A 26,939-nucleotide genomic window follows, 5' to 3' on the forward strand; every position below is an offset into this window, starting at 1 on the left:
TCGAGCTCCTTTATAGGGCAAACCCTCACCCTTTTTAATGGGATTCCAAAGGAAAATTCTCTATTAGTGGCCACCAATAGGAGTCGAACTCCCCACCTTGCCATTCAATGGTTATAAACATAGAATATTTGTGTGTTTATATTTGTTGGGGCTATTTGAATTCCTTTAAAGTTCATTATGGATGAGTGAGGAGGGAGGGGGAGAGTGAGAGACTTGGTTTAATAGGATAACTTGAAAGACACTTAAATTATTATGTTTTCTATTAATAAGCTCCCTCGAAGAGAAACATGATTACAAATACAAGTATATGTACATATATGACCTTTTTCTTATTTTTGAAATAAAAATTTAACCGATCTCCAATATAACATTGCAACAAGAACTTCTAAAACACCAACAAAGAATTCTTGATATCATAACCCATCTTTTCTAAATTAGGATTGATTGCAAACTGAATCATGGGTGGTGGTCCACAAGCCAAAGCCAATGTATCTTCAGAAACCTCCGGAATATGTTCTCTCATGATATCCTCAGTGATGAACCCTTCACTATATTTCCACCCTTCTCTTATCGACTTAGCAACAACATACCACACCTTCACCCTATCTCCGTACTTATCTGCCCATGCATCAAGTTCTTCCCTCAACAATATATCATCTTCTGTACGATTTGCATACACCACATACATCTCTGTATCATCCTCCGGATCCTTCAAGATCGCCTGCATCACTTGATATATTGGTGTGATCCCCGTTCCTCCTGCAAACATGGCCAATTTCCTAGCAAACTTTTGTTTGCCATGAACTGAAAACGTCCCCCTGCCCATGTACTCAATGTGACCCAATGGACCTTTGATTTCCAATGAAGAACCTATTTCCATTGACTCTAGATATTGCGACATGATTCCTCCATTTGGAAACTTAGGTTCCACACCTTTGAAGTAGATTTTAACTAGCAACTCGAAGTAGCCAACTTCATCAATGGTGCTTGTTGGTGTGTATGCCCTCATACAAAGCTTATCATCAACGGTGGCGCATACAAAGATGTGTTTCCCTACCGGTAACCCAAGAACTTGTTCCGATGATGGGAGAGCAAACCGGAATAGCCTCACGTCATGAGAAACAGATGTTTTCGAAACGAGTTTGCATGGGATTTTTTCACGAGGGACTAAGGCTACGTTTCTTGTGGGTGCGATTTCTTTGATGGTGGCTAAATGTGAGGTCATGTAATTCGTGGCACCATGGACGGAGGTATTTGGTGATGATGCAGCAGAATCCGAACTGTAACCCGTCGTTATGAGCTCACCGATTCTGTACTCCTCCAACAGTTTCTTGGCTTTGTCTGAATGGATTGCGTCAAACTCTTCGGTGCAATCAGTTCCGGCATTGATGAGTATGCTGTCACTGCCACCTGGATGATCTTTCAGGAAGGAAGAGCAGTCGTAGATGTGGCCATGGACGACGATCCATGCAGAGTCAGCGGAGTTGTGTTTCTTGACTTCGGACATGGTGAAGGTTAAAGATGTGGTGTTCATGAAAGGAGATGATACACTCTTCTTGAGAGTTGGGTGTGCTAATTCTGATGAAATCTCGAGGTGTTTCTCACGCGCCATCCATCCACCGGACTGGTTTCCTGGTTGTGTTGGGTGCTCGAAGACAATGCCGATCTCGCCTTTATGTGGTTTGCACATGTTGGTCTTCACTCGGAACCAACAATTGTTCATCATACCCTGCATAAATTTAATGTAATTATTAGCTATTTTGCGTGATGAATGAAATATGTTGTTACCTTGATTTTGATATTTGTTTGACTTCAAACATGGGTTTAAGTATAAACTGACAAAATCCAGAATAATATGTATATTTTCATTAATTTATCAATTTAAGTAAACTAATTTTCATTATATTTGAAAAAAAATACAACAAAAATATGATATATATTTCATCATTTTTTATTTAAGTATCTAAGTATTTTTTTTCTTGATTGAGCTATTTAGACTTGTTAATATTATAATAAAAATATATTGACAGTTTTACGAGATTGACATAATAATGAAACTACCTTTATCTTCTGTATTTTACTTTTATGTAAACCTTAAACGATGGAAAAATGATTTTAGAGTATTAAAAGAATCTAATGCTTTAATAACTATAGCAAAATACATTATGATTTTCTTGTTTTTTATGATGAGATTGTAAGTGTGTTTATTTAATTGTTTGATGATTATTAAAAAGATAATACCATAGTTAATGTTCTACACGTATATATAATTCGCATTTGTCACGAAAACAATTTATGGGGTGTACAATGAAGATGCTATTGTGCTAAAGAACCAAGTCAAAAAGGAAACCTTTAAAAGAGAAAAACGAAAAGGTCATCCTAAGAACAACCACAAATATCTGGTGACGCCATAGAATTCCAATGATGTAATAATATAACGAATCCTATCTATTTATTTACTATTTTTAGTGTAAAAAAAGATAATGGTCGACAAGTATATCCTTTGTCCTATGTATGCATGTATAAACAACAAAAAAATATTAATCAAGATGTGAACTCCAATTTAAAAAACAATTAGAGAGCCTTAACTATAAAAAAATAGTAAAGTATCTTCATTATCTTGCTACTTTAATTTGTTTCAATTACAATATTATCTTTTGTAGTGTATAATGTTTAATTTTTTATTCATTTTGTATATATTAATTAAAACCCAAAAAGAAATATAAATATATGATGAAAAAGTAAGTAGGTTACCATTAGATTCCAAATAAGCTTGTCTGGTTGGGTGTTGAGGGTCTCATCCCATGCTCGTACTGCTATCTCTTTAGCACCTAGAAGGTCTAAAACTTCAACTTCTAGCGACCAAAAACACCAACACCAATATTTGGCGTATCTTGTTGGCTTCTCTTTATGATCCAATGTACAAACGTTCCAAGTCTCTCCTCCATCCATTGTTACTTCGACACGTGTCACTTTCTTCCCACCTCCTGTGAACCAACCAATTCAATTTAGTTAGTTAATTAATTAATTAGTTAAAGTCAATCCTATATATCCTAAACCCTTGGAGAGTGGAGACTAATATATTGTTTGACTTTTCAAATTAATATATTAAGTCATCTTGTCTATGAGGTTTAAACTTAAAGCGTGTTTTTTTTTTTGTTTATGAAAAAGAAAAAAAAACTATATAGAGATGTTACTTTATTTAGTATTCTACCACTTGGTGCTTTTAAATATAGAATTACTTATTAGTGCTATAAGTACCCTAATTAGAATAATCAACTAGTTAATAGATTAACTAAGTCAAAATATTCCTTTTATCACGAAAAGTGGTATTTGAAACTTGCAAGTTGTCATCCCCATGTGAAGTGTGCTTTTTACTGTAGAAACAGTATTTATAAATTCAGTGTCCCTTAAACAAAGTTTTATTATTTAATTATTTCTTAAAATATCTTTTAATTTAAAAAACATAAAAATTAGAATAAACTAAAGTTAACAAATTAAAATCGAGATTACTAAATACAAAGTATATGGTGGCCCGAGGCTATAAAAAACAATTGATGTCTTATTATTTTTATAAAATGTAATATAAAATTAAAGTAGATGTGATTCTTTTGCGAACGTAACAAGTGGTAATTATTGAATAATTCAAACACGGAATCTCATTAAATATCGTTTAATGCGACATTAGAAATTTCGTATATGTTACTTGAGTGTATTTTTAAAGGGAAAAGTAATATCGAAATGTCAAGTGTGAGATTAAAAAAAAACATTAATTTAAATTTATTACCTGAATATGCATAGCCTCTCAAGGTGTAAGGTCTTTGAGTAGTCCATGAATTTATGGGCAAAATCTCTTCGTGACAAGGTGTTGTAATCACCGAGTTTATGTTGAGCTCGTTGATGATGTATTCTGGCTTATACCACCAACCTAATTCATATCATAATCAAATTAATAATCAAAATCACAAAAATAAATAATATATTGATATTGATATGCATGAATTTATGACAAACTCATCAGAAACTGATTCTATATGAATCATTAATTTTTGGATCCAGAAGTGTACGTCATCTAACTGATGCGACAGACTCATATGATATTCACATTCATATTCAGAAACATCATCATCATCTTTTTCAAGATGTGGTACAAAGTAGCGTATTAATATACGTATAAAAAACTGTATATATGAATTACCTTCGGAGTTAGCTAGCTCCGCATCCACATGCGACGGCAACACACGGTTGTCTTTGAAGTGATAATAATTCTCCGACTCCGGCGTCGTTACTATGATACGCTTCAACCACTTCACCATCCTACCACCGATGCATCCCGGAATAATCATCCTCACCGGGAATCCATGATCAGGCAACAGCTTTTCCCCGTTTTGCATGTAAGCCAGTATGATATCCCTCGCAGGATCCATAGCAACCTCAATCTTTATGCTGGTCCCGTATTTAGAACCACCGCCGCCGGGGAGATCCTCCGCCCCCTCGAAGCACACATTGAGCGCGCCTTTCTTCCGGCTGTAAATCCCACATCTTTTCAAGATGCTCACCAATGGCACCCCTTTCCAAACCGAAGTCGATATCCCGGCGGCGCCCCAGTTGAACCCTATGGTTTGTTTCGTCAGATTCTGCTCTTTCCGGCGGTTTCCGGCGCAGACTAACGACACCGGAAACTCCCTGCTGGGAAACTCGTTAACAAGCTGAGCCATACTGAAACGCGCAGGTCGTTTAACCAAACCGCATATCTCCACCGTCCAATCCTCCCAAGTGGCGTTCGGAACCGGACCATGGTTGCGGACGTAATGAAGAGGAGCAGGGGTGATGAACCCATGTTGCATGAGCTTAGTCAAAGGTGGCTCGGAGTTGAACGGGTGTTTTCCGGTGAGTCGAACCATTGATGGGTTGCGTTCGATCCATTGATCCGCAGTGCCCTGATCTCTTGAATCAAAAACGGAGCTTTCCAACTCGGAGTTGGACTTTTTAATGGCATCACGATAGTGTCCTTCATCTTCCTCATCCTCACTAGAATCGTAAGTCTCAGGGGGGAGCTTCTTCGGAGTCATAAACTCTCTAGCAGCAGCGGGATAGTTGTATCCACGGATGGGTGAATCAGAACGCCGGTGGTTAGGACTGAAAGAACGAACAACACCAGCGGCGGATACACCAAGTTCGTGGCGAAACTGGCGGTTTTCGACGGAGGCCGCCATAGATTTCGTTGGGAAAAGCTTGGATTTAGTTTTTCAGCTTCCCAGTTGCTTGTGTATCCAATGTGCTGAGGAAAGTGAGACACAAGGTTGCCTTAATCAACACTCATACGTGTGTGTATATATATACAATGAAGGAAACCATGTACTAGTAATATAAAATCCGGGGGAGTTGTTTATTGTAAAGAAATAGTGACGTAAAAAAGAGTCATTTTTTTAAATGGAAAACAAATAATATTTACAGATCCACATCTTGTGAAAGAGGGAGACGTGTGGACGTTGGGAGTTTAAAGCAGCTCTTGGGAGAAAAAGGAGGTAAATGAGCGAGCCACAGCTAGAATTAGGGATGCAACCACTTGAAGTTGAGAAAAACAAAAAACAAATATTAGGGGGGCAAAGATTGATGGAGACCACATATGGTGTATAATAGTACTAGATTGCATTTCCAACCTTTATGCAACCTTTTGACTCCTAAATACATAAGGTTTATAGTGATTAAAACAAGTTTAATTATTAATTAAATATTGAGAAACTTACAAATATGTCTATATTTTTTTTACTGATTTCCAAACAATAACTCATTTTTTTTGTCAAAATACCTTAATAACCATTTTTTTTCATAGACGAACAAAATCATTAAAACTACGTTGTTGGTGATTTTGGTAGATTGCATATATCTTTTTGTAGATATATAAAAAAAAAAACAATTTTCTTGTTTATTTTGGAAAAATTGAAATAGAGAATCTGTAGAAAACACTCTCAAACACATAGTTCAATTGATATTTTTTTTGGAATATCATGTTTTAAGACATTAGAAGTTTATTTCAATGTTTTTTTCTTTCGGCTTGATTTTTTGTTGAGGAAAAAAGCAATTTTTATTTTGATATCAAATAAAAATTGGCATTTCTTTGCAAAAAAGTTGACTAGGAAAGTCATTTTTGCATATGTAATTTATAAAAATCGCTTTTTCATTAAATATTGTGATGAGAAATCTCACTTTTGCATATAGAATATGTGAAAATTGTATTCTTAGTCATTTTTTTGCTAACAAAACATCTTTATATAAAATGTAGATAGCTAACAATTTTTTACCACAACTCCTCTAAAAATATAAAGTTTTATTTCTTGTCAAAAATGGCTTCCACTTCTTCTCCGTCAAACGACTAATCAAAAATTGCCCATAATTTTGACTTCAACCACCTCTGATGATATACGTAGGACCTGGAGGATATCTGATAAGTTGAAGAAGGGTGTAATGACCAAAGAAGAAAAAGAAGTTGAATAGCACATTATCAACATTTGTATAGAAAATGATGATATTGCAAAAAAATACGACCAAACCACAAAAAATGGATAAAAGACACAAAACTATAAATCAAGAAAACTGAATATTAGATAAAAATATCTTGCATGGCAAGAAAGCGGGGTAATTAATGGTTGGGATGAGTGGGATGATTGGGAAACAAACATAGGTTAACAAATAAAAAAATTCTTGTTGATTTTTCGCAATTACAGACTATAGATTATGAATAATATTGTATGTTTTAGTATGTTGTGCTTTTTAGTATAACAAGTAGATGTTGAATAGCATAATAATAAGTATTATGGTATGTTTTATTCATCGTTATGTTATTTTTATCTTCTTCAAATAAACTTTGTTATGTATTTAGGAACTATGGATATAAGCACACCAGAAAGTTTCAAGAGTATTATAAGTACAAAGAAAATCATAGCAACAATCCAAGTGATAATATATATTATTTACACACGTGAATGGCGTCACGAAGGCAAATTAGTGGGTACTCTCGAATCACTCAAATAGGCCTAACTAATAGATCCCTCGTACCCAAATCAAAGGAAACAACACAAGTATAATGTACATTATACATTAAGGTGATATGAACTCACATTGAACATTCATAATCAAAGTATTTTTTTTAACAAATGCTCGCTATTTTTTTGTGTTCTCTTTAACTAGATCTTTCTCATACAAGGAGAAACTCTCCATGTAATCACATTGAGGTGTCTCAAATAATCTATATGCACCGCTTAAAATGCCACGTAAAACTCATCACATTCCACTTCAAAAAAAAATCATGGCTTGAAAAACTTGTCCACAAAAACCATACACTATCCAAGGAACTATTTAATATCAAAAAGATATTCTTAGGATAACATGTTATATCCCTGTGGAGTCTAGCTCTAAGATAAAATGTATATCCTTCCTCATGTATGTGAATGACTATAATAGTAAGGCGTATATCAAATACACTTTAAGGAATCAAGCCAAAATCGTCCATACCATGGATGGTTCTAGATTTGTTTCTTTTGTTTAACTATTCAACAATTACAATTCGCACATTATATCCTTAATTAATTCCAATTAATTTCAAATTAATTTCAGATTAATTTTGATTAACAATTAATTACTTCTTATTAATTTATCAATTAATAAATCAATTATTTAACTATTAATTTCATGTTAATTTATTAATCATATAACAAATTAATAGATCAATTATGTATTTCTAATTAATATATTAATCACATAATATATCAACAAATCATTTCTCTCTCTCTCTCTCTCTCTCTCTCTCTCTCTTTGTATCTGTCTCTGTCTCTCTCTCCTAATATCATTTCTAGTGAGTTTTTGCTACAAGGACAACCTAAAAAAGACTTTGCTTCTATTTTCTAGTTTATACCAATTTAGTTATGAGCTTAGAAACCTTAATCCAACAATCCTTCCTAATACAAGTTCCTTAAGGGTCATTCTACACATATTTTTTTGTCTAATGTCAGCACTACATTCTCATACTAGCTAATGCTTAAGTGTATATTGTCACTACTCCACGTTTCGCCAAAATATATCTCACAATGCAAGGATAAATTCCATGTGTCTAATGATGCTGAGAGTCTTTTTATTATACAACCCACTAACCTCATAGGTTGTAAATTAGGTAACAAAACCATGCAAATTATTGTCATAAGATAAGTTTGATAAAGCATGGAAAACTCTAGTGGTGATATATATATATATATATATATATATATATATATATATATATATATATATATATATATATATATATTGTAACATCTAAAAAATAACAAGTAAAAATTTCATTTTTAAACAACCGAAAACATTCATTTAATTGTTCAAAAGATAATCATAATGCAATGTATTCTCAAACATCAGAGTAAATCATAAAGATAATGTAGAATAAAACTTTGGGGGATGCAGTGCGATCAAGTCAGACTCTTCCATTTTGAACCAGAAGTGCCTGAAACATTTTAAACATAAAACCGTAAGCACAAAGCTTAGTGAGTTGCCTACAACACCACATACAATACATAACATCAAGTGTTGTCCATACAACTATCAGGCCCTGCCTAACACTCGAATTGGGTATACTAAAGCTCACCTCACACTCGAATTGGGTATACTAAAGCTCCTACATAGTATAGTGAGAAAACTCACCTCACACTCGAATTGGGTATACTAAAGCTCGTGTAGACATGAAATCGGTGCTACAACCTACCTATCAAAACACCCATGTTCAAACCTTAGTCTACACTCTAAATCAAGTAATGAAGGTTTGTATCGATCGCATAATCTTCAAGTATGAAGAACAAAAGCAAACCAATCTAAAAAAAATAAAGAACAAAATGTAAGAACACAAGGACTTCTCCAAATTGTCTTTCACCAAGAATGGGGTTGTCACAAAGACAATTACGACACCAAGCCATGTGTTACATTAGATTTTCACCCTATTGCTGAATATATACTAATCTATACAAGTATATCCCTTGATTGAGGGGATTGTATCTTATCTATACTAATAAACGATCTTCATAACAAAGATATTGGATCTACTATCTACTATATACTTATAACTATCATTACCTAAAATACAAAAGTAAACTATCTTCACGTTGATTGTGATAGACATGATATGCTGACGCTGATGGTGATGTAGACGCTGAAGTTGATAGATAGTGTGCAGAGTGTTTGACTTATTAGATTGTAAGGTGTGACCTTACAATCTCTCCTATTCAATAATGTCAAAACTAATCTTCTTCTTCTTCATAGTCATCAGAAGAACAATTGTAGAACTTGTTAGATTCTTTCAATATCTCTGGCTTAACCCATCTAAATTCATCAATTTGAAGCTCTTCCAATCTTTTACATAGCTCAAGAGATATCAACACAAGATATCCTCTTTCTAGTTCAAAATGACTAAGTCCTTCCAAACAAAGATGAAACAAATGTTCAATGGGAGCAGCAGGAAGATCATCAGTACATTGAAAGCACATGTGATTTTGACTTTCAAGATAGAAAATACCATGCTATGGTTCTAGAAGGAACATATATCGAACTGGTTCAACACCTGTTGGAAGTTCCTTGTTGATATACCTAGTGCCATATAGAAGAAGAGGTATTCTTCGATTGTCTGGAAGTGCCTTTTCTTCGTGAGGAGGATGGTCTAGATGGACCAACTAATGGCACCAGGTTCAACTTCTTGACTTTGGTGAGTAGCTGCTGAATTACCAACTTTACCTCTTGAGCATGAATACCCTTGTGTTTGTCAATAATTTCTTGAATTTGCATCCCCTCGTTGTAGAAAAAGTTTACAATATTATGAGCTAATACAGCTTCAGTGTACTCATACTTAGTCTTCTTCATGACCAAGTGAAGCTTTAGAGAATCGTTCCTTGGTTTGGTGCATCTCACCTTGATTTTGGGATCAGGCTTTGTTCTTTGAGTTAGAACGTCTCCAAACTTCTTTTTGTCAATCTAATCATTCAACTCTGAAACCATATGCTGTTTCTCGACACTATTATTAAATCGTTGAATTTTCTTGACACAATCATTAGTGCTTTGAGCATCAACATTTTCTTCAGCAGAAGCAAGAGATTGAGTAAATTTGGCAGACAGACGTTCACCTTTTCTGGCTTCTTTCTTTTATCGAATAGCAACATTATTCTCCATCATGATCTCTCCTACTTCATTAACAGTTAAACTCCATATTTTAGCCAATTCATTCACAAAAAAAATGACCTTGCTTTCCTTGGAAGGACGAGGTGTCGAAGGATCACCAACAATAGAATTTCCAACTTCTGCGTTATGGACTCCCCCTGAGGATGAAGCCTTTATTTTTTGAAGACTAAGATCCCATTTAGGATTGAGCTTATCAACGTCAATATTACTATTAGTTCCTTGAGAAATCTCCTCATCAAAGTTTGAATCAGGTTAGATTACATTCAAAGGAACAACAGGAACATCATCTGATGACATGAATCCTAGATCAAGAAACCCTTCATAATCATCAATCTCTGATTTATGACCAGTATTTGGAATGGGCTGATCATTAGTTGTCGCATCAGTGTTTGGTATGTCGACAACAGTTTCCTTTTGGTGGTCAGTTCAACTCTTCTAGTTTCAAGCATCTCAGACTGAGATGGAGGTGTAATCACCACCATTTGATTTTGCTGATCATAACTCTCTTGATTATTCTCCACATTTTTGGTAGCATCAAATTGGGAAGGCGAACCTGAAGGTGGTGAAGGAGTTTGAGGACAAGAATTAGATGGTGGTGGAGGATTTGATGATGGAGGTGGAGGTGGAAGAGGATTATCACATGTAGAGTTTGGTGTGGAGTCATTAACAACAATATCATCAACATCTTCATCAACCAAGGCCGTGAAACTCTTCATATTTGCCACATCCTTTTCAACTTTATTCAACCTTTTTCCCAACAATTTAGTTAACTGCACTATTAGGGAGAGTTAAGAAAGGCACAGTTTTTTTAAAAATTGAGCTTGATAACCCTTGATAAAAAGTAACAGTCTGAATAGGTGTTAGCATAGGAGGAACATTCTCAGCTTGAGGAAATGGAAACACTGGTCTTGGAGAGACCTCATCTTGGATCAGTGGCTCAACAGTAACCACTAAAGGTGGGGTTGATCCACGTTGTGCAGCATCACATGTAGATGGAGTAGATGAAGAAGTGGATGAGAATCGAATGTGTTTTTTCATCCTTGAAGGAGAGTTCATTCCCTGAACAAAGTCTTCTAAATTGGTGACAATTTCATCTATTTCAATCTCAGTGTCTTCCTCTTCCTCAGCCCCTTTCATTATTAGAGCCTACTTCATCAATATTCTCAACATTTTCTTCTTCAGAGTTAGAGGATTCAACCACGTAAGGTTTTTCAATCCATCTTTGCATCTTTTTAGTAATATGCAAATCATCTTTAGGTGGAGCAACATTAATAATCTTTGAGGAGAGAGAGTAGGAATTGCAAAAAAATCACATGACTTTCAACATAGCCTTCCTCATGAAATAAGATCAGTCCAAGCCAACAGGGATAGGAACATATATTGGCTTTTTGTTCCTAGTTATGCAATCAATCACCAGATCAAGAAAAAGTTGAGCAAAATCTAGTATTTTGTTGTTGACAATAGAAAAAAATCCTTTGCTCAAAGAGATTCAGTTGAATCCAAACTCCAAGTCTTGTGTCCAATACATTTGCCAATAACTCTAGTCAGGTACTTCTATCCTACACTGAAACACTAAAGAAGAGTGCATTTGTAAGGATCACGAGTGGTTAATCTAAAATTCTACCTTAATCTTTCACGAACAGACTTACACTTATCCTCCGAGGGTGTTACAGAATAATTTTCTAATCGAGGAAGACGAAGAGCAGTTCGAAAAGATTACACATCAATAGTAACCCTATATTGACCATCTACAATGGTTTCAGTAATGGTTTGAGAATCAGAATCAATAACATGAATAGTAGAACTTATATACTTGTTTATGGTAGAATCGATATAGGTAGTCGCAGAAGGCATGTCGAAGAGGACAAATTTTGACATAGTTGACAAAATATTCAATTCCAGAGTTTGTGAACTACATTGGGATGTAATCCAAGAACGCCGCATTATTCGCTTGAATGATGATGGGAGAATCAGGGGCATGATGGCCTTTGAAGACATTAGCGCTGAAGAGATAGTCATACAAAGATTTCATCATGGTTAAAGCTTGAGGAAGATGAAGGTTGAGAGAGTCTTATTCAAAAGAGAGAGAGAGAGAGAGAGAGAGAGAGAGAGAGCCAATTGCTTGAATAGCTTGTGAAAGCGACCTACGAAGAAGTATTCCCAATTTATACCAAAAAAATTTCTTCCCATTTATGTAATCCTGATTGAAGAAATCTCTGTCGTAAAAATGTTGTATCCCAAGATAATGATAGATCTTTTAATAGTCATCAAAAAATTTACTATTTAGATAAGATACATCAGTAAGACATAGAATCAATGACAATGGTCATCAACGAACGCATTCAACGTATCAATATTGCAGGTTGTAGGTCAGTAAGAATGTGATGTTTCCTGATAGTGTGGGCATAAACTACCATTTATTGACATAGTATTATGAGATCTCATCGACATGTGGTTTCATACACTGACTCATTAATCACTTTTATTAGAAGAATAAGGGAAAAAGTGTTATGATACGTGTAATGAATTTAGTATGAAATGTACCCATCGACAAAGAGTGTCGAAGTTTTATCAGTGTATGGCTAATACAGGGAATCATTAACTTCTTAATAGAAGAATTATTGGCAAATAATGGATAGGTGTGTGTAATATATCATAGACAAAGATATACCCATCGACACAGATTTTTCGAATTCTCATCAGCATCTGCTATCATATGCTGAATCATAAAATTCTAAAGAAGAATTTATGGAGAGAATGGTTTGATGTGTGTAATAAGATGTGGTATTTTAGCTTAAGCATCGGCATAGATTTTTCAATCTCTCATCAGTGTATAATACACTATGTTGAATCATAAAGCTTTAAAGAAGAATGTAAGGGGGAAGAAGGAGTTGGTGTGTGTGATAGCCTATGGTACATAGACTAACCATCCGAACAAAGCCTCAAACTATTATCATTGTGTGGTATATCACATTGAATCGTCAAGTTTCGTTAAGAAGATATTAAGGACATAATGGATTGTTTCAGTAATCCTTATATGAAATCAACATGAATCGTAAATGGTGTTAACTCATCAATAAAAAGTGGATTAACTTTCATATCATAGAATCAAGTTGCAGTCTAGAACTATGAAGTTCACCATCAATTCATTTAATATGGTATAGGACAAATTAATAAATAGTATAAGAATATAAAAAATAGTTAGTCAAACAAGGAAATATTCTAATTGGGGTCTGACATTTCCTCCTATAGAGTAACTCAAACGGAGGCATACCAATGTTGGTGTGATAGTTGTTGTTGCAGGAGAACTCATACAAAAGAAGATAAATATCCTAGCTCGCACAAGAATCTAGCACACATGTATTGAAAAGCAATTAGCTACCCAACTCCTCTAGAGCCTGGAAGTAAAAAAGAAGTCACAATTTGTAAACACAAAAACCGGAACCCCATGACATGCTACCACCTCCTTTATGTAGATCTTGGCTAGATTCTCAACGGATGAACTCTCCTAAATTGAGATGAAGTGGGTGCTCTTGTTCAATCTGTTAACAATAACCCAAATAAAATCAACCCACGTGACATCTTGGGCAACTTCGTGATGAAATCCATGGTGATCTCCTTCCTTTTCCACATAGGAATGTCTAATGGTTGCATCTTATAGTGAGGTATCTAGTGTTCTTCCTTTAATTTCTGCCAAGTCAAGCACTTATGCTCCTATATTTCCCTGTAGGCCTCTAGGAATAGAATCAAAAGACTTGGGCCTCTTCGTTGAACCCTCCGTTGTCTGAACCTAAGCTGGCTTGTGCTTCACCTGATACTCCAACTTGATCTTGCGCTCCTAGGCTATGACAAAATCGTTGATGTCATCCATCAACATCTCATTGTACCTGGTCTTTTCATGCTCTTGTCTGCCATGTACTGCGGAACAATAACTCTCTCTTGAACACGATGGTGATATCCGTCATAGTCTATGTCGTCTGATGAAGTTCCTATAAATCCCTCGCCATCTATTGCACCTCGATGATCGGTACAAACTCGGATCTGTACCAAGTAAGAAAGTACATCCAGGTCATGACCTATATGCCCTGGGCTCCTAAAGCATGGCTAACCTCCTTCCACCAGTCAAGTTCTCTGTCCCTCAGAAGGCATGCTACAAACCTAGCCTTCAACCCCTCAAGGCAGAAGCTTGTCTGAAAAGCGCTCACCATGTCCACAATCCACTTATGACTTGTATTTGGGTCTTTCTTACCAAAGAACTTCGGATCCCCACAAGCACGAACCTCCTGGTAAGTGAGAGTGTGTGCTTCAATCTAACTCGCTGCTATCTATCTTTGCACGAGAATCCCCTAAACACTCTTTTGAAATCTCTATAATACCCTCCTTGATCGTACCAAACATCATATGTGTCGAATCCAAGATACCATGTGTGAGCTCTGAGTTGCTACAAACCTGACCTTCCACACATATCCGTACTTTCCTCAAGAATTATCTTGAAGCCTCTAAGTTGCTCCCTTATAACTACACTCACAGGTCCTAACACCAAACAACATATACAACATACTAACATACATCCTACGCTCTCCTAAGAACTCTCATCTCACATGTGCCGATAAGGTCTCTACCGATACCGAAAACCACTCTGTGAATGCAGGTCGCACATAATCGCCATAAAAAAGACGTTAGAATGGAAGAAAGACTATTGATAAATTCAATACTTGGGATTATTGCCACGTATTACATGAACATGTTTCAAGCTTCTAAAAACTATTGATAGTCTGTAACTATGATAAAACTTTTTGTGGGTGATAATTTGGATAAAAGAAAACTTAATTGGGTGAAATGGAAGAAATATATGACAAGTAAGAAAGATGTAGGTTTAGAAGTAGGAAGTTTATGTGCGTTTAATAGAGTTCTATTGATCAAATGGAAGTGTTAGTTACTTAATAATCATGAAGCTTCTAGGTGCATGTAATTAAAAGCTTTTATAGAGATAAGGGCCTGTGGCATTATACACTCATATTGTTCATTCAGCTTCATCGGGTGGATATGTTACACTTAGCTAAATAGGTGATTAAAAAAATATCAGTCTTGATTCACTTACTCATGAAAAGTGTGAGATGATAAAAACACAAGATTTTAGGAAGACATATGGCTTGGTGAAATATCTTTTAAAAAATCATTACTTTGAGTGTTTCGTCTTGAAAAAAATAAGGTGGCTTTAGTTTTTGATTGCATCTTGTTGGATTTGTGGTTAAATTGCTTGATTATGTAGCCGATAGGCTCGGCTGAATTTGTTCAATGGCTCGACTAAAGGCAATGTTATTATGTTATCTCACCAATGTGATGGATGGAAGTGGGAACTTGATGTAGAAGGAAGCTTCACAATTTCTTCATCTTCAATGCTTATTGACAATGTTATTTTAATTGTGCATGGTCCTCCAATTCGATGGAACAATCAAGTTTCAACCAAGGTGGACATATTAGCTTGGTAGCTTTAACATAATAAGCCTAAAACTATGGATGACCTTGATAAGCATGCATTTTATGTGAATTTTCTTCTTTGTAATGCTCATGACTCGAAAATTGACATTATAGATCACACACTTTTTCTTGTAATCATGTGGTTGGATTATGGTGTAAATTTCTTGACTGTAGGGCATTGAATACCCAATTTTACTACGTTATAGAATTTCATACTTAGGAGAGTCAGATCAAGATTATTCTAATGAAAACAAAATATGTTTTAATGTGACCATTCTTACATCTTGTTGGGCGATTTGGAAGGTCAAATACCACAACTGTTGCGATTGTATACAATCTATACACACTAGTTTTGTGCTACGGAATCAAATAGATAACCCTATCTGTATATGCAACTTAAGGACCTGCTCGATAAACTCTATCATGTCCCTTACCGCAATTCCCACAAGTGCATCCCTTCTGGCCTCCAGATCACGTATCAGCGGGCTTTGCCCGCTTGGCTGCCGGCTGAGACTGCGCCGACCTCCTGTCCCTCCTTTGAGACTCGACCTCCTCCCTGGCCTGAGTCTCTAGCTCAATCTCCCTCTTCCGAGCATTTTCCTGGAGCTCGTTAAATGTTCGGTACGTCAAGTTCGCCACGAACTACCGAATGTCTCTCCTCAGTATGCTCAAATATCGACTCATGCATGCCTGCTTGGTAGACACGTGCTCAGGGCAAAATAACGCCCTCTCATGAAACATCTGCGTAATCATGGTCACAGACTCAGTCCCCTGCTTGAGGGACAAGAACTCTTGGGCCAAACGTTCCCTCTCCACTGGGGGAACATACTCGTCTCTAAACATAGTGGTAAACCTCTCCAAGGGCACCGCGGTAAGATCTGTAGTAGTAAAATCCTCCGTCACAAACTTCCGCCAGTCCTTCGCTCCCAAGCGAAGCTGGTTCAGCGCAAACCGTACTTTCAAATGTTCCGGACAGGAACAAGTGTCGAAACATCCCTCAACGTTAGAGATCCACCTCATCGCGGCTATCAGATCCTGTGTCCCATCAAACTCTGGTGGCTTCGTGTTGCTGAACTCTCGGTACAGCAACAAGTCACCCCCTGCGGCCCAGCAACGGCGACAGCTGCGGTGGCTGCAGCAGCAACAGCCTCGGTCAGAGCAACATATCACTCATCGAATGTCTCAATCAGCTTGGTCTTGATAGACCCAAACATCTCCGATATCTCAGCCCGAATGGCTACGGTCACCTCCTCGTGAATCATCCTACGGATCTCCTCATCACTAGTACCACTGGTACCACTGCCTCCTAGGTTGTGGCGCGTTCCCACCATGATGCCTCTAAAATATGACATAAAATAATCAGAGACTTGACCGAGATTACTCACACTCGATCAGCCATTCCTACTTGTTCATTAGCACCCTAAGGATTCTTACTTCGGATGTTTACCGATCCAATGCTTTCAGTAGTACGGGCCCAATACTACCTTCCACACCGTATCCGTATCCACACCAAGTCCTCCTCCTAGGATCCCAATTCGCAAGTACTCTATACGCCCTGAATTCAACCTACTCTCAAGCAGACTTCTCACAAGCTACTCTCTGCTACCTACATGCACTCAAAGCAAGTCACAACAACATAAACTCCTAGGCTAAGGCATCATCTATCAAGCCACCCTACTCCTAAGATATGATTTACCTAGCCTACTCTAGCATGCATAGCACATCACATAATATCTCATAACACATAATGTAAGGGTACTTTAGGAAATCACAGTTCGGGCGCTGGCTGATCGTACACACTGCTCCTTTTTTGCTTTTCTCAAAATCTTTTACTCTTTTTAGAAAATTTGTTTCTTTTATGAAAGATTTTCTCAAATCCTCAATTTGAGTTCAGATACGCCTGAAGGTGCATCCGAATCCCTCAAACCAAGGCTCTGATACCAACTTGTAACGACGTGAAAATTTAAAACAATTTTTCATTTTTCAAACATAACATATCTCATATAATCATATCAAAACTCAAAGTGTATCAAATGTTATCACGGTAAAACATATCCCAGAATCTCAAATACAAAATCCTTTGTCAATGTGTACAAATCATGTTGGCGCCTTCCTGCGATCCTCACTAGTACCTGAAACACATATCACATAACACGGTAAGCATAAATGCTTAGTGAGTTCCCCAAAATAGCACGTACATACAACTAGCCACTCGAGGCTATAGCTCTATGAGACCTTCCGGTCAATGTGTCTCAGGGGCCTTCTGGTCCCACAATTCGAGTAGACCATCCGGTCCTACTCTGTCGACCTTCCGGTCCATACCATATTGGCCTTCCGGTCCATACACCGTTGACCTTCCGGTCCATATCATACTACTCATAACATACATAACATATACATATCACATACTCGTCATAGCACATAAGACCTCCCAGTCACATACAATTACCACTCTAGGTTAGGTATAGTGAGAAGACTCATCTCGTATGATGTCTAGTAACTCACGTGCTCGATATCCCCGAACTCGAAACAATGACCTAGCCCCCACCTAATCACATAAAGTAATTATCTCAAATCAATAACGACTCTCAAGGTTAGACTAATCCCTTCCTATGTTCTCTCAGAAGGCTAAAAGACCATTTTACCCCTCTAATGGTCCAAAAGTCCACATGTTAACCAAACCTTAAAAGTCAACAAAGTCAACTGTAGGGAGGTACATTGCGCGTAGTAGCTCTGTACTCAGGGCGTACTCCGAGGTCATCCAGAATCGGGGAACTCGACCCCCTACGCGACGCGTACTGGGATTACACACAACATAAGTCCCAGTTTCATACTTTCATGATTTTTGGTCTGAATAGATTAAGACATAAGCTCATATCTTAGATCCAGGCACTCTACTGTCTCCTAAGCCATAAAGTTGAAACCTTTTTAGGCTTTGCATGCCTGTAAAGGTCACCAATCACTTCAAACACATATCCTCTTTCCCCATCAAGCCCTAAGCTCATGTATGACTTAATCTTAACGTCCAAGATTGGATTTTTATGGATTTATAACACAAAATACACTGAAATGGGGTAGATCAAGGTCCATGGAGTACCTTTGCTCAAAAAGTCTCCACCTTTGGGACTTAAACCCTAAAAATGATCCTATATGATGTTTATAACAAAAGAGTGGTAAAGTTTGAAGCTTCTTACCTTTGTGAGAAGCTCCCACTCAGTTTAGCTCAGATCTAGAAGCTTGGACTCCAATCTTTCCTCTTCAAGGTCTTCTCTTCTTCTTCACAAGAACACAATGACACTTTCAAGCTCAAATACACATACAAGTTTGGAACGAAGGTTTAGCTCTTCTATGGTTTCAGTCTCCGGAAATGGTGGCTGGGATGGAGGCCATAGCATTACTTTTATAGTGATCATGTATCATTTAGGGTTTTGAGTCTGGGCCCATGACGCCCAACGTAACTATGGTATGACCAGCGTACCGGGTTGAGTCCGCGTCAAAGGCACGCCCGTGGGTATGCGCAGCGTACTCTTCAATACGCCCAACGTACCCACTTATCACCATTTTCTATTTTGGGCTAATTTTGACAACTTGGAAAAGAAGAAGGATTAAAGAGATATACCTAACTTTCAGGATGTTACATACTTATTGCTTAATTGGATTATAAGGGCAACCCAAAAGCACCATACTATTATTAGAATATCAGTAATTAGTTAATGACCTAGGACACTCTTTCGAACAGTCTCCCGCTTGGACAAGTCATCAACTATATATTGGGTGTTTATTTAAAAATTAGTTTCAAGAACATAAGCTTTAGCAACAGAAAACTTAGAAAATTTGAATAACATAAAACAAGTTTGTAGCCACCAAGGATCTTCTTGCAAATTTTGGAGAGAAAACAAGCACCAAAGAAGAAGATGAAGAAGTAACAACCTTTGTAGTTCTTTGGATCCTCTTAGGAGGTTTGGAAGTTAATGGAGAATGTGGAACTTTTGAGATACTAACAATGAATCGACTTAACGTAGAAGTTTGTCCATAAACTCTTAACTCTTAAGCTTGAAGTTCATAACCAATATGAACTTCAAGAGAGCATACGAAAGAGAGTAAATCTTCAAAAGATGAACCAAAAGAGAGAGAGAACTACACATGTATTCATGTTACGATTTTCATAGCTAAGAGAAAAGTAAGATCAAATCCTTTTATTAAGCATATTTATTACACATAAGTCCTTAACTATTTAAGCACTTATGTCCCTAAAGCTATTTTGTCTCCCATACCTTTAAGGCAGACAATGCTTTTGATTAAACTAGTCAAAAGTCCATGCCTTCCTTTTCTCCTCATAATATTGAAAATACGAAATCAAAAAGAATAAAAAAACTTTTATATTTTACAAACCAACTTTTTAAAATATAAACTTTAACTTTTTGGTGAAAGACAAAAGAATTTATCTAGTCCAAAATGTTGTTCGCGACATATTAATTCATACCATATGAGTTGTGTAGTGTTACTTGCTAATGAAAATTATTATTTCCTAGAAATAAATATTTTCCAATTAATTATAAGAGTTTACTTAATATTTATTAAAATCAAGATCTAACAAATAATCAATTGCATCAAGTTGTTATTAGTATGACTCATTAGTATAATATGTTAATTAGTAGTATCATTTCAATATGATTCTTGAGCATACTAGATCTTTCAAACTCCCACTTGTGTAAGATTCATATTAGAATGATGTAGATAGTAGTGAACGTCTAGCAACATTTCACTGCCCCCATCACCATAAAAATGTTTTCCACTCTATCAGTTCCCAAATCCTAAGAGGCTCAAAGCTAAAATTGGTGTGTAAGGTAAGTTTATCCGTTATCCCTTTTTCACAGACATCATGTTGAACATGAGATACGGATCATGATCAATCTCATTAGGTGTCTAACTTTTGGTAATGCGTCTTATATGTTTAACTCTCAGCATATAAGAGGAAAAAGAATCTCATCTTGACTACATAAGCACCTTGTAGAATTCACACCATACCTGAAAATGGCTTTTATAACTGTCCGGTTAAGGACAAACATATTACCATATTAAAGCACAACATTCCCTATACTTAAGTCCCACTATGTATCTCCGGTGTTAAGGATACAAAGATAGTACATTTTAATAAAGTATTATTCATGATAGAGATCCATGAGATGATCCTGATGTGGTTTAGTTCAATACTAGTTCTCTGACAAGTACCTATGAAACTTCGTTACAACCCATTCCCTAACTTCATCTGGTGAAAATAAAGCAATCCAATTCATATTAGTCTTACTTTATAATTGCTCCCACAATTATAACCGACAATGCAATTTTAGAATAATAATATTATTCATGGATTAAACATGTTAATATAGAACACAACAAGTATTGATGTTATGATCATATCCTAGTATATTGAAACATTATATAATATTTTTTGTCACAATGTTCCAATTTCCAAATACTAAATCCAAAGAAAAATCCCATTTCTAGAATAATAAAGTCTTACAGCTAAAGTGTGACCATTCATACTTAACTCAAAAGAATGACTTTATTAACGGGGTCGACTAAACTTAATTTGTGTGAATTCTACGAATACTTTCATCTCCATATTTGACTTTACTCTAGGTATAGTTAGATATCGTGGAGAATGTGATTGGTGTTCTTTCGTGACATAGAGTCTCTTAACTTGATTAAGTATACACTCAAACTCACAAAGATTTCTACGTGATTTTTGAATAGCATAAATCAACATGGTTTTTCAGTGAACTTATTCATCTAATTATATTTGATTTCAACTCCTAAAGTAATGTATTCACATTTTGTATTATATTGTGTCATTATGTTTTGGTTGGACCTCATTCCAACTAAACTTACTCTTCATCCCACAATGAAGTCATTATCTAGTTATAATTCATAATTACATATATTTTTTTTAGAAATCAGAATCTTATGTAGCTCTTAAATAAAGATTTTATTGTAAAATAATTATCTCATATCACTATCTTAGTCCTTTTAAAGTAATCTTAGAATGTTCCTATAGTTATTCGGTGACTTAGCCATGTATCTAATTGGTATTTTGTGGTATACTAATAGCATGATCATATATATACATGGTCTTATGCGTAATATTGCATAAATGATTGATTTATTTTCCAATCAAATCGAATCTAAATCATTTCAGCTATTTCAAACCTATGAGCATGGTTCGTTTGAGGCTGGCTCAAAACTTAGTTCCATCTGACAGTGTCAAGATTCCTCCAAAGGATATTCGTGTCTTGATCTCTTTCAAGATGTTGTTTATATGTTCATAAGGATATAAAACTTTTAACATTTATTTAATATATCTCTATAGATTTTACATTCCACAAATGTATCTTGTTTTTTCTATGTCTTTCATTTTAGAAATGAATTCTAAGTCAAGGTGAAAAGGCCTGACATGGTCAAAAGATTAAGTATGTCTCATGAATGCAAGATTAAATTTCATTATGCTCCCACTAGTTCTTCGTAAACACATATGTTTCATTCATCTTTGTTAGGAACTAAAGTGGATAACTAGCAAAACGAAAAGCACACAAGACACAGTATTTACGTGGTTCGGTCAAGGAGACCTACGTACACTGGTAGGAGAGGAGTATTCATTATTTCATAGCTCTTAACACAGAGGTTACAAGTATAATTACACAGAGATTCGCCTATCACTATAGAATTCAAGATACAAAATAACCTAGCACACATCCCTATTTATACATGAGGGATCAGACCTAAAAGACTAATGGGCCAAGCCCATTGGCCCATAGGTCTGTGAAGGGTGTCAACCAATTACAATCCGCCATGCAGCATCTTCTGGAACATTCTTGAGCATTATCATCTTCTAGGATACTTGGATCAACATGTCACAACAAAGGAATCAATATGGTGTGTCATGTACCAAGATTAGGAATGTCATTATGGTGCAATAGCTTCATCATGGCGCAACAGCAACCCTCGTTGGCACAACAGGGATCTAAATGGTGCAAGAGCATCAAGTATGGCGCACAATATCAATCTTGGAGCAACAACATCACCATGAGCAACATGCACATGCATGGCTCAACAAGGCCATGCATGGCTCAACAAGAAAACAAGATGGCACAAGAGGAGAACAAGATAGCGCAAGAGCATCACTCTTGACCCATCTCTTCATCATGTGGCGCAACAAGGACCCATTGTTGCTCCATATCCCTTCCAAGTGCTCCAAACCTCTTCCAAGTGCTCCAAACTCCTTCCAAGTCCTCCAAAACCCCTTGTACACGATCTGTTCCTTTGGCACTTGATCAGTTCCTTTGTCTAATGATCTATTCCTCTCTCAAAATATCCGTTCCTTTGTCACATGCTTCATGAACCCCAAGTGATCCATTGAGGTCCAAGTGCTCCAAATACTTCATGAACATGATCCAAATGCTCCAAATTCTCGAGTCACATTTAACAATCTTGATATAAAAGCATACCTCGTGGTTTTATTAAAATGATTATTGCAACATTGAGATGTTTGCTTTATATCCATAAGTGGATCTCAAGCTTTACACATTTTACTAGGATAATATGGATTAAAAAACCTCTAGCCTAATATATATATATATATATATATATATATATCTTCTAGTAGATATGTATTAAGAAAAGTAGTCTTTTTTGAAATTTATTTGCTATATATCATATTAAGAATATGGATTTATAATAAATAATATCATTGTTGATCTAATTATAGCTACTGGTGAAAAAAAATGTTTTGGTCGTAGTCAATGTCATGAGTATGATGAGGACCATAGTCAATGACATGATTATGAGAAAATCCTTTTATAACAAGTCTTGCTTTAAATGTGTATAGTTATCCATGTAATGTATTCTTTCTAGAAGAATCATTAACTCCTTCTAGCCTTGCTATATTGAGGAAGTTTAAACAAGACCATACTTTATTATTATACATGGATTACATCTCATATTCGTGACTCTAATCATTAATCATATTCGAAATATAACATAGCATTTTGGTATATGATGGATTTGCCAGAAACCGTCCATAAAAGCTCACCAATGAGAGATTCCACATTTCTCAAGTCATAGATGATTTCTACCACTAATGCAAACAATTTGTGTTTATGAATAGCTATTATTCAAGTTTAAAAATCCTTGTTAAAACTAGTGTCAACTGTAACTACACCAGGTTATGGTTCATGAGTTGCTTCAAGTTCCATGTACCCCCGACTTGCTTTGTCATTAGAAGCTCGTTTTCCACTAACTCGGCTATCAAAGGAATAATAAAACTTATTATTGGTGGGTTTACATATAATAATCTAAACCGCTTTTAGAGTATTATATAAATATGTATCTAGTAGATTTTAGGTTTAAAAGATTTAATCCAACATAAGCTTTAAATCCACAAAATATTTTATAAGATATCGATGAAGCCTTTCCATACAAAATCTTATAAAAAAATGTTATATCTACTTATTAGTTGGTATTTATACTCAAAGTAAAATTGATAGTGTTCTAGGTGTTATCCCAAGGAAATAAAAGGACATTTCTATCGATTCAAAAAGTAAATCATACCAAATAAGATTTAATTCATCCTTCATTATCATTAAGGCCATAGATAGTTCTTACCAGTTTGTATCTCAACTTTATATTTGAAAACTTAAACAAAGCTTTCACAATTATGTTTTAACATGTAAAATATGAATATATGTACTATAGTTGTTAATAAATTTGAATTGGTATCTTATTCTTAATCTTAGACATTCATTAGAAAGGAAGTCATACATCACACTGTATAGTTCCTTAATAATTAATTTTCTCTACTACTTAGTGAAAATATCATTAGGAATATTAATTTTATATATAAATAAGATTCATATATGTCAAATAAACTATATTATTTGTCTTCAAAGATCCCTTTCTTGAAGTTGGAATATGTGAATGTCATTTATATAATAACGATAATAATGTCAAAGATCGGTTTGATTTAAAGAAACTTTAAGTCAAAAGTACTTTGCATATAGAACTTGTTATTTATAAAACATTTATATTTACTTTATAATTGTTATTAAGAGATCTAGCCTCATAAAAAAGAATTTTAATCATTTCTGAATATGAAGATGATCGTTATGAAAAACTATTTAAGTAAACACTCAATCATTCATAAATTAAAATTACTGATATATATATATATATATATATATATATATATATATATATATATATATATATATATATATATATATATATATATATATATATATATATATATATATATACTTAGACAAGCTAAATTAAAACATAAATTATTCCAAAAAAACATTGTTTTATATTACAAGTACATTATGTTCCTATCATAATTAATAAAATAAACTCTTAGAGTGTAGTTCCAACTTGATTGTGCTCAGTTGATTAATCTTCTGTAAAGATCTGCAAGCCATTTAAAAGTATTAGATTAACATTTAAGTACCAAGTACCTAAGTTTTATATGAAAAGTATGAGTCCTGTCTAGTAGATACATGAAGTACTAGTCTCTTCCAGACTTTCTTTCCATATAAGAGGACCAAATCCTCTTCTAGTGTCCCGTTTCTCCACAAAAGAAACAAGATATGTCTATGTGGACCTTATTGAATTTGTTGGGCTTAAAGGTGTCCAGTCCATAAAACATGGGCCTCTTAGATCACACAAGGTGACTCTTTTAGCCTTGCACTATTCTAAACGTTTAAACTAGTTTAGAAATATAAAATTTATCAATGGAAGACATAGTAATTTTGAATAACATAAAACAAATTATACCTACCAAGGATCTTCTTGAAATGTTTAGAAAGAAACAAGAAACAAAGAAGAAGATGAAGAAGTAACAACCTTTGTAGGTCTTTGGGTCCTCTGGGGAGGCTTGGAAGTTGATGGAGAATGTAAAACCTTTGAGACACCAACAATGACTCAACTTGATGTAGATGCTAGTCCATAAACTCTTAACTCTTAAGCTTGAAGTAAATAACCAATATGAACTTCAAGAGAGCATAAGCAAGAGAGTAAATCTTCAAAAGATGAACCAAAAAAGAGAGAGAACTACACATGCATGCATGCTACGCTTTTATTAGCTAAGAGAAACGGAAGATCAGGATCCTTTCATAAAGCATATGTATTACACATAAATGCTTAACTAGTTAAGCACTTATGTCCTTAAAGCTAGTTTGTCTCCAATACATTTAAGACAAGACATGGTTTTGATTAAACTAATCAAAAGCCCATGCCTTCCCTTTCTTCTCATAATTTTGAAAATAAGAAAGCAAAAAGAAGACAAAAATTTTATATTTTATAAACCACGTTTATAAAATATAAACTTTAGCTTTTTGGTAAAAGACAAAAGAACTTATCTAGTCCAAAATATTATGCATGACTTATTAATTCATATCATATGAAATATGTAATGTTACTTTTTAATGAAAATTATTATTTCCTAGAAATAAATAATTTCCAATTAATTATAAGATTTTATTGAATATTTATTAAAATCAATTTCTAATAAATAATCCATTGTATCAAGTTGTTGTTAGTGTGACCCATTAGTATCATATGTTAATTAGAAAAATCACTTTAATATGATTCTTGAACGTACTAGACCTCAAATATCTCATGCCGATCGACCTAGTATGACCGTCATATGACTCAAATATCTCATTCCTATCGACCTAGCACTCAAATATGATTCGTGAGCGTACTAGCACTCAAATATCTCATGCCTATCGACCTAGTATGGTCATCATAGCACTCAAATATCTCATGCCCATCGACTTATTATGACCATCATTGTTGGATAAGGTGTCTAAGTCCATAACTATTTCGGGTCAGTACTTGACCCGACCCGGCATGGTCCATTTGGGTTGCATGGCACCATGCAATTGGATAGACTAAATGAGAGTAATAACACTTGGAGATTATTAATATATTATAAGTTCCAATATATTAATAATATTATTTGATTAGTTTGATCAATAATTAATTTAGAATTAATTAAGTGATCAAAGGATAACTAATTAAATATATGGGTTGATTATGTAAATCATTCATATCTTGTATAGTGGGCTAAGAGGCTCCATGGATTATCAAGTTGGGTTCCACCCATAGGATTCTCCATGGATGCTCCATGGGAGTTACAAACCCATGGGTCATGGAAATGAAGAGTCATGACACATTAGGGTTTACATGGT

General features: G+C 35.2%; 1 protein-coding gene across 1 annotated transcript; it reads right to left on the reverse strand.

The window, feature by feature from the left end:
* Positions 1 to 237: 237 nt before the first annotated feature.
* On the reverse strand, positions 238 to 5,325 carry LOC145066403 (nitrate reductase [NADH]). The gene is made up of 4 exons (XM_079013636.1): positions 4,199 to 5,325; positions 3,788 to 3,928; positions 2,755 to 2,987; positions 238 to 1,729 (listed from the first exon to the last, which is right to left on the reverse strand). The coding sequence occupies exons 1-4, from the start codon at positions 5,214 to 5,216 to the stop codon at positions 386 to 388; spliced, it is 2,736 nt and encodes a 911-aa protein (XP_078869762.1). The 5' UTR covers positions 5,217 to 5,325; the 3' UTR covers positions 238 to 385.
* Positions 5,326 to 26,939: the final 21,614 nt, after the last annotated feature.

The sequence above is a fragment of the Lactuca serriola genome, chromosome 8 (assembly GCF_051521515.1).
Source record: "Lactuca serriola cultivar US96UC23 chromosome 8, Lser_US96UC23_V15, whole genome shotgun sequence".
Classification (NCBI taxonomy): domain Eukaryota; kingdom Viridiplantae; phylum Streptophyta; class Magnoliopsida; order Asterales; family Asteraceae; genus Lactuca; species Lactuca serriola.

What these genes read in the sequence shown, in the direction of transcription:
- LOC145066403 (XM_079013636.1), bottom strand. Translation starts at nt 5,216, where the DNA reads ATGGCGGCCTCCGTCGAAAACCGCCAGTTTCGCCACGAACTTGGTGTA. An exon ending in GAGAGGCTATGCATATTCAG is followed by an intron (nt 2,988 to 3,787) that starts GTAATAAATTTA and finishes GTTGGTTCACAG; the next exon opens with GAGGTGGGAAGAAAGTGACA. An exon ending in AGCTTATTTGGAATCTAATG is followed by an intron (nt 1,730 to 2,754) that starts GTAACCTACTTA and finishes AAATTTATGCAG; the next exon opens with GGTATGATGAACAATTGTTG.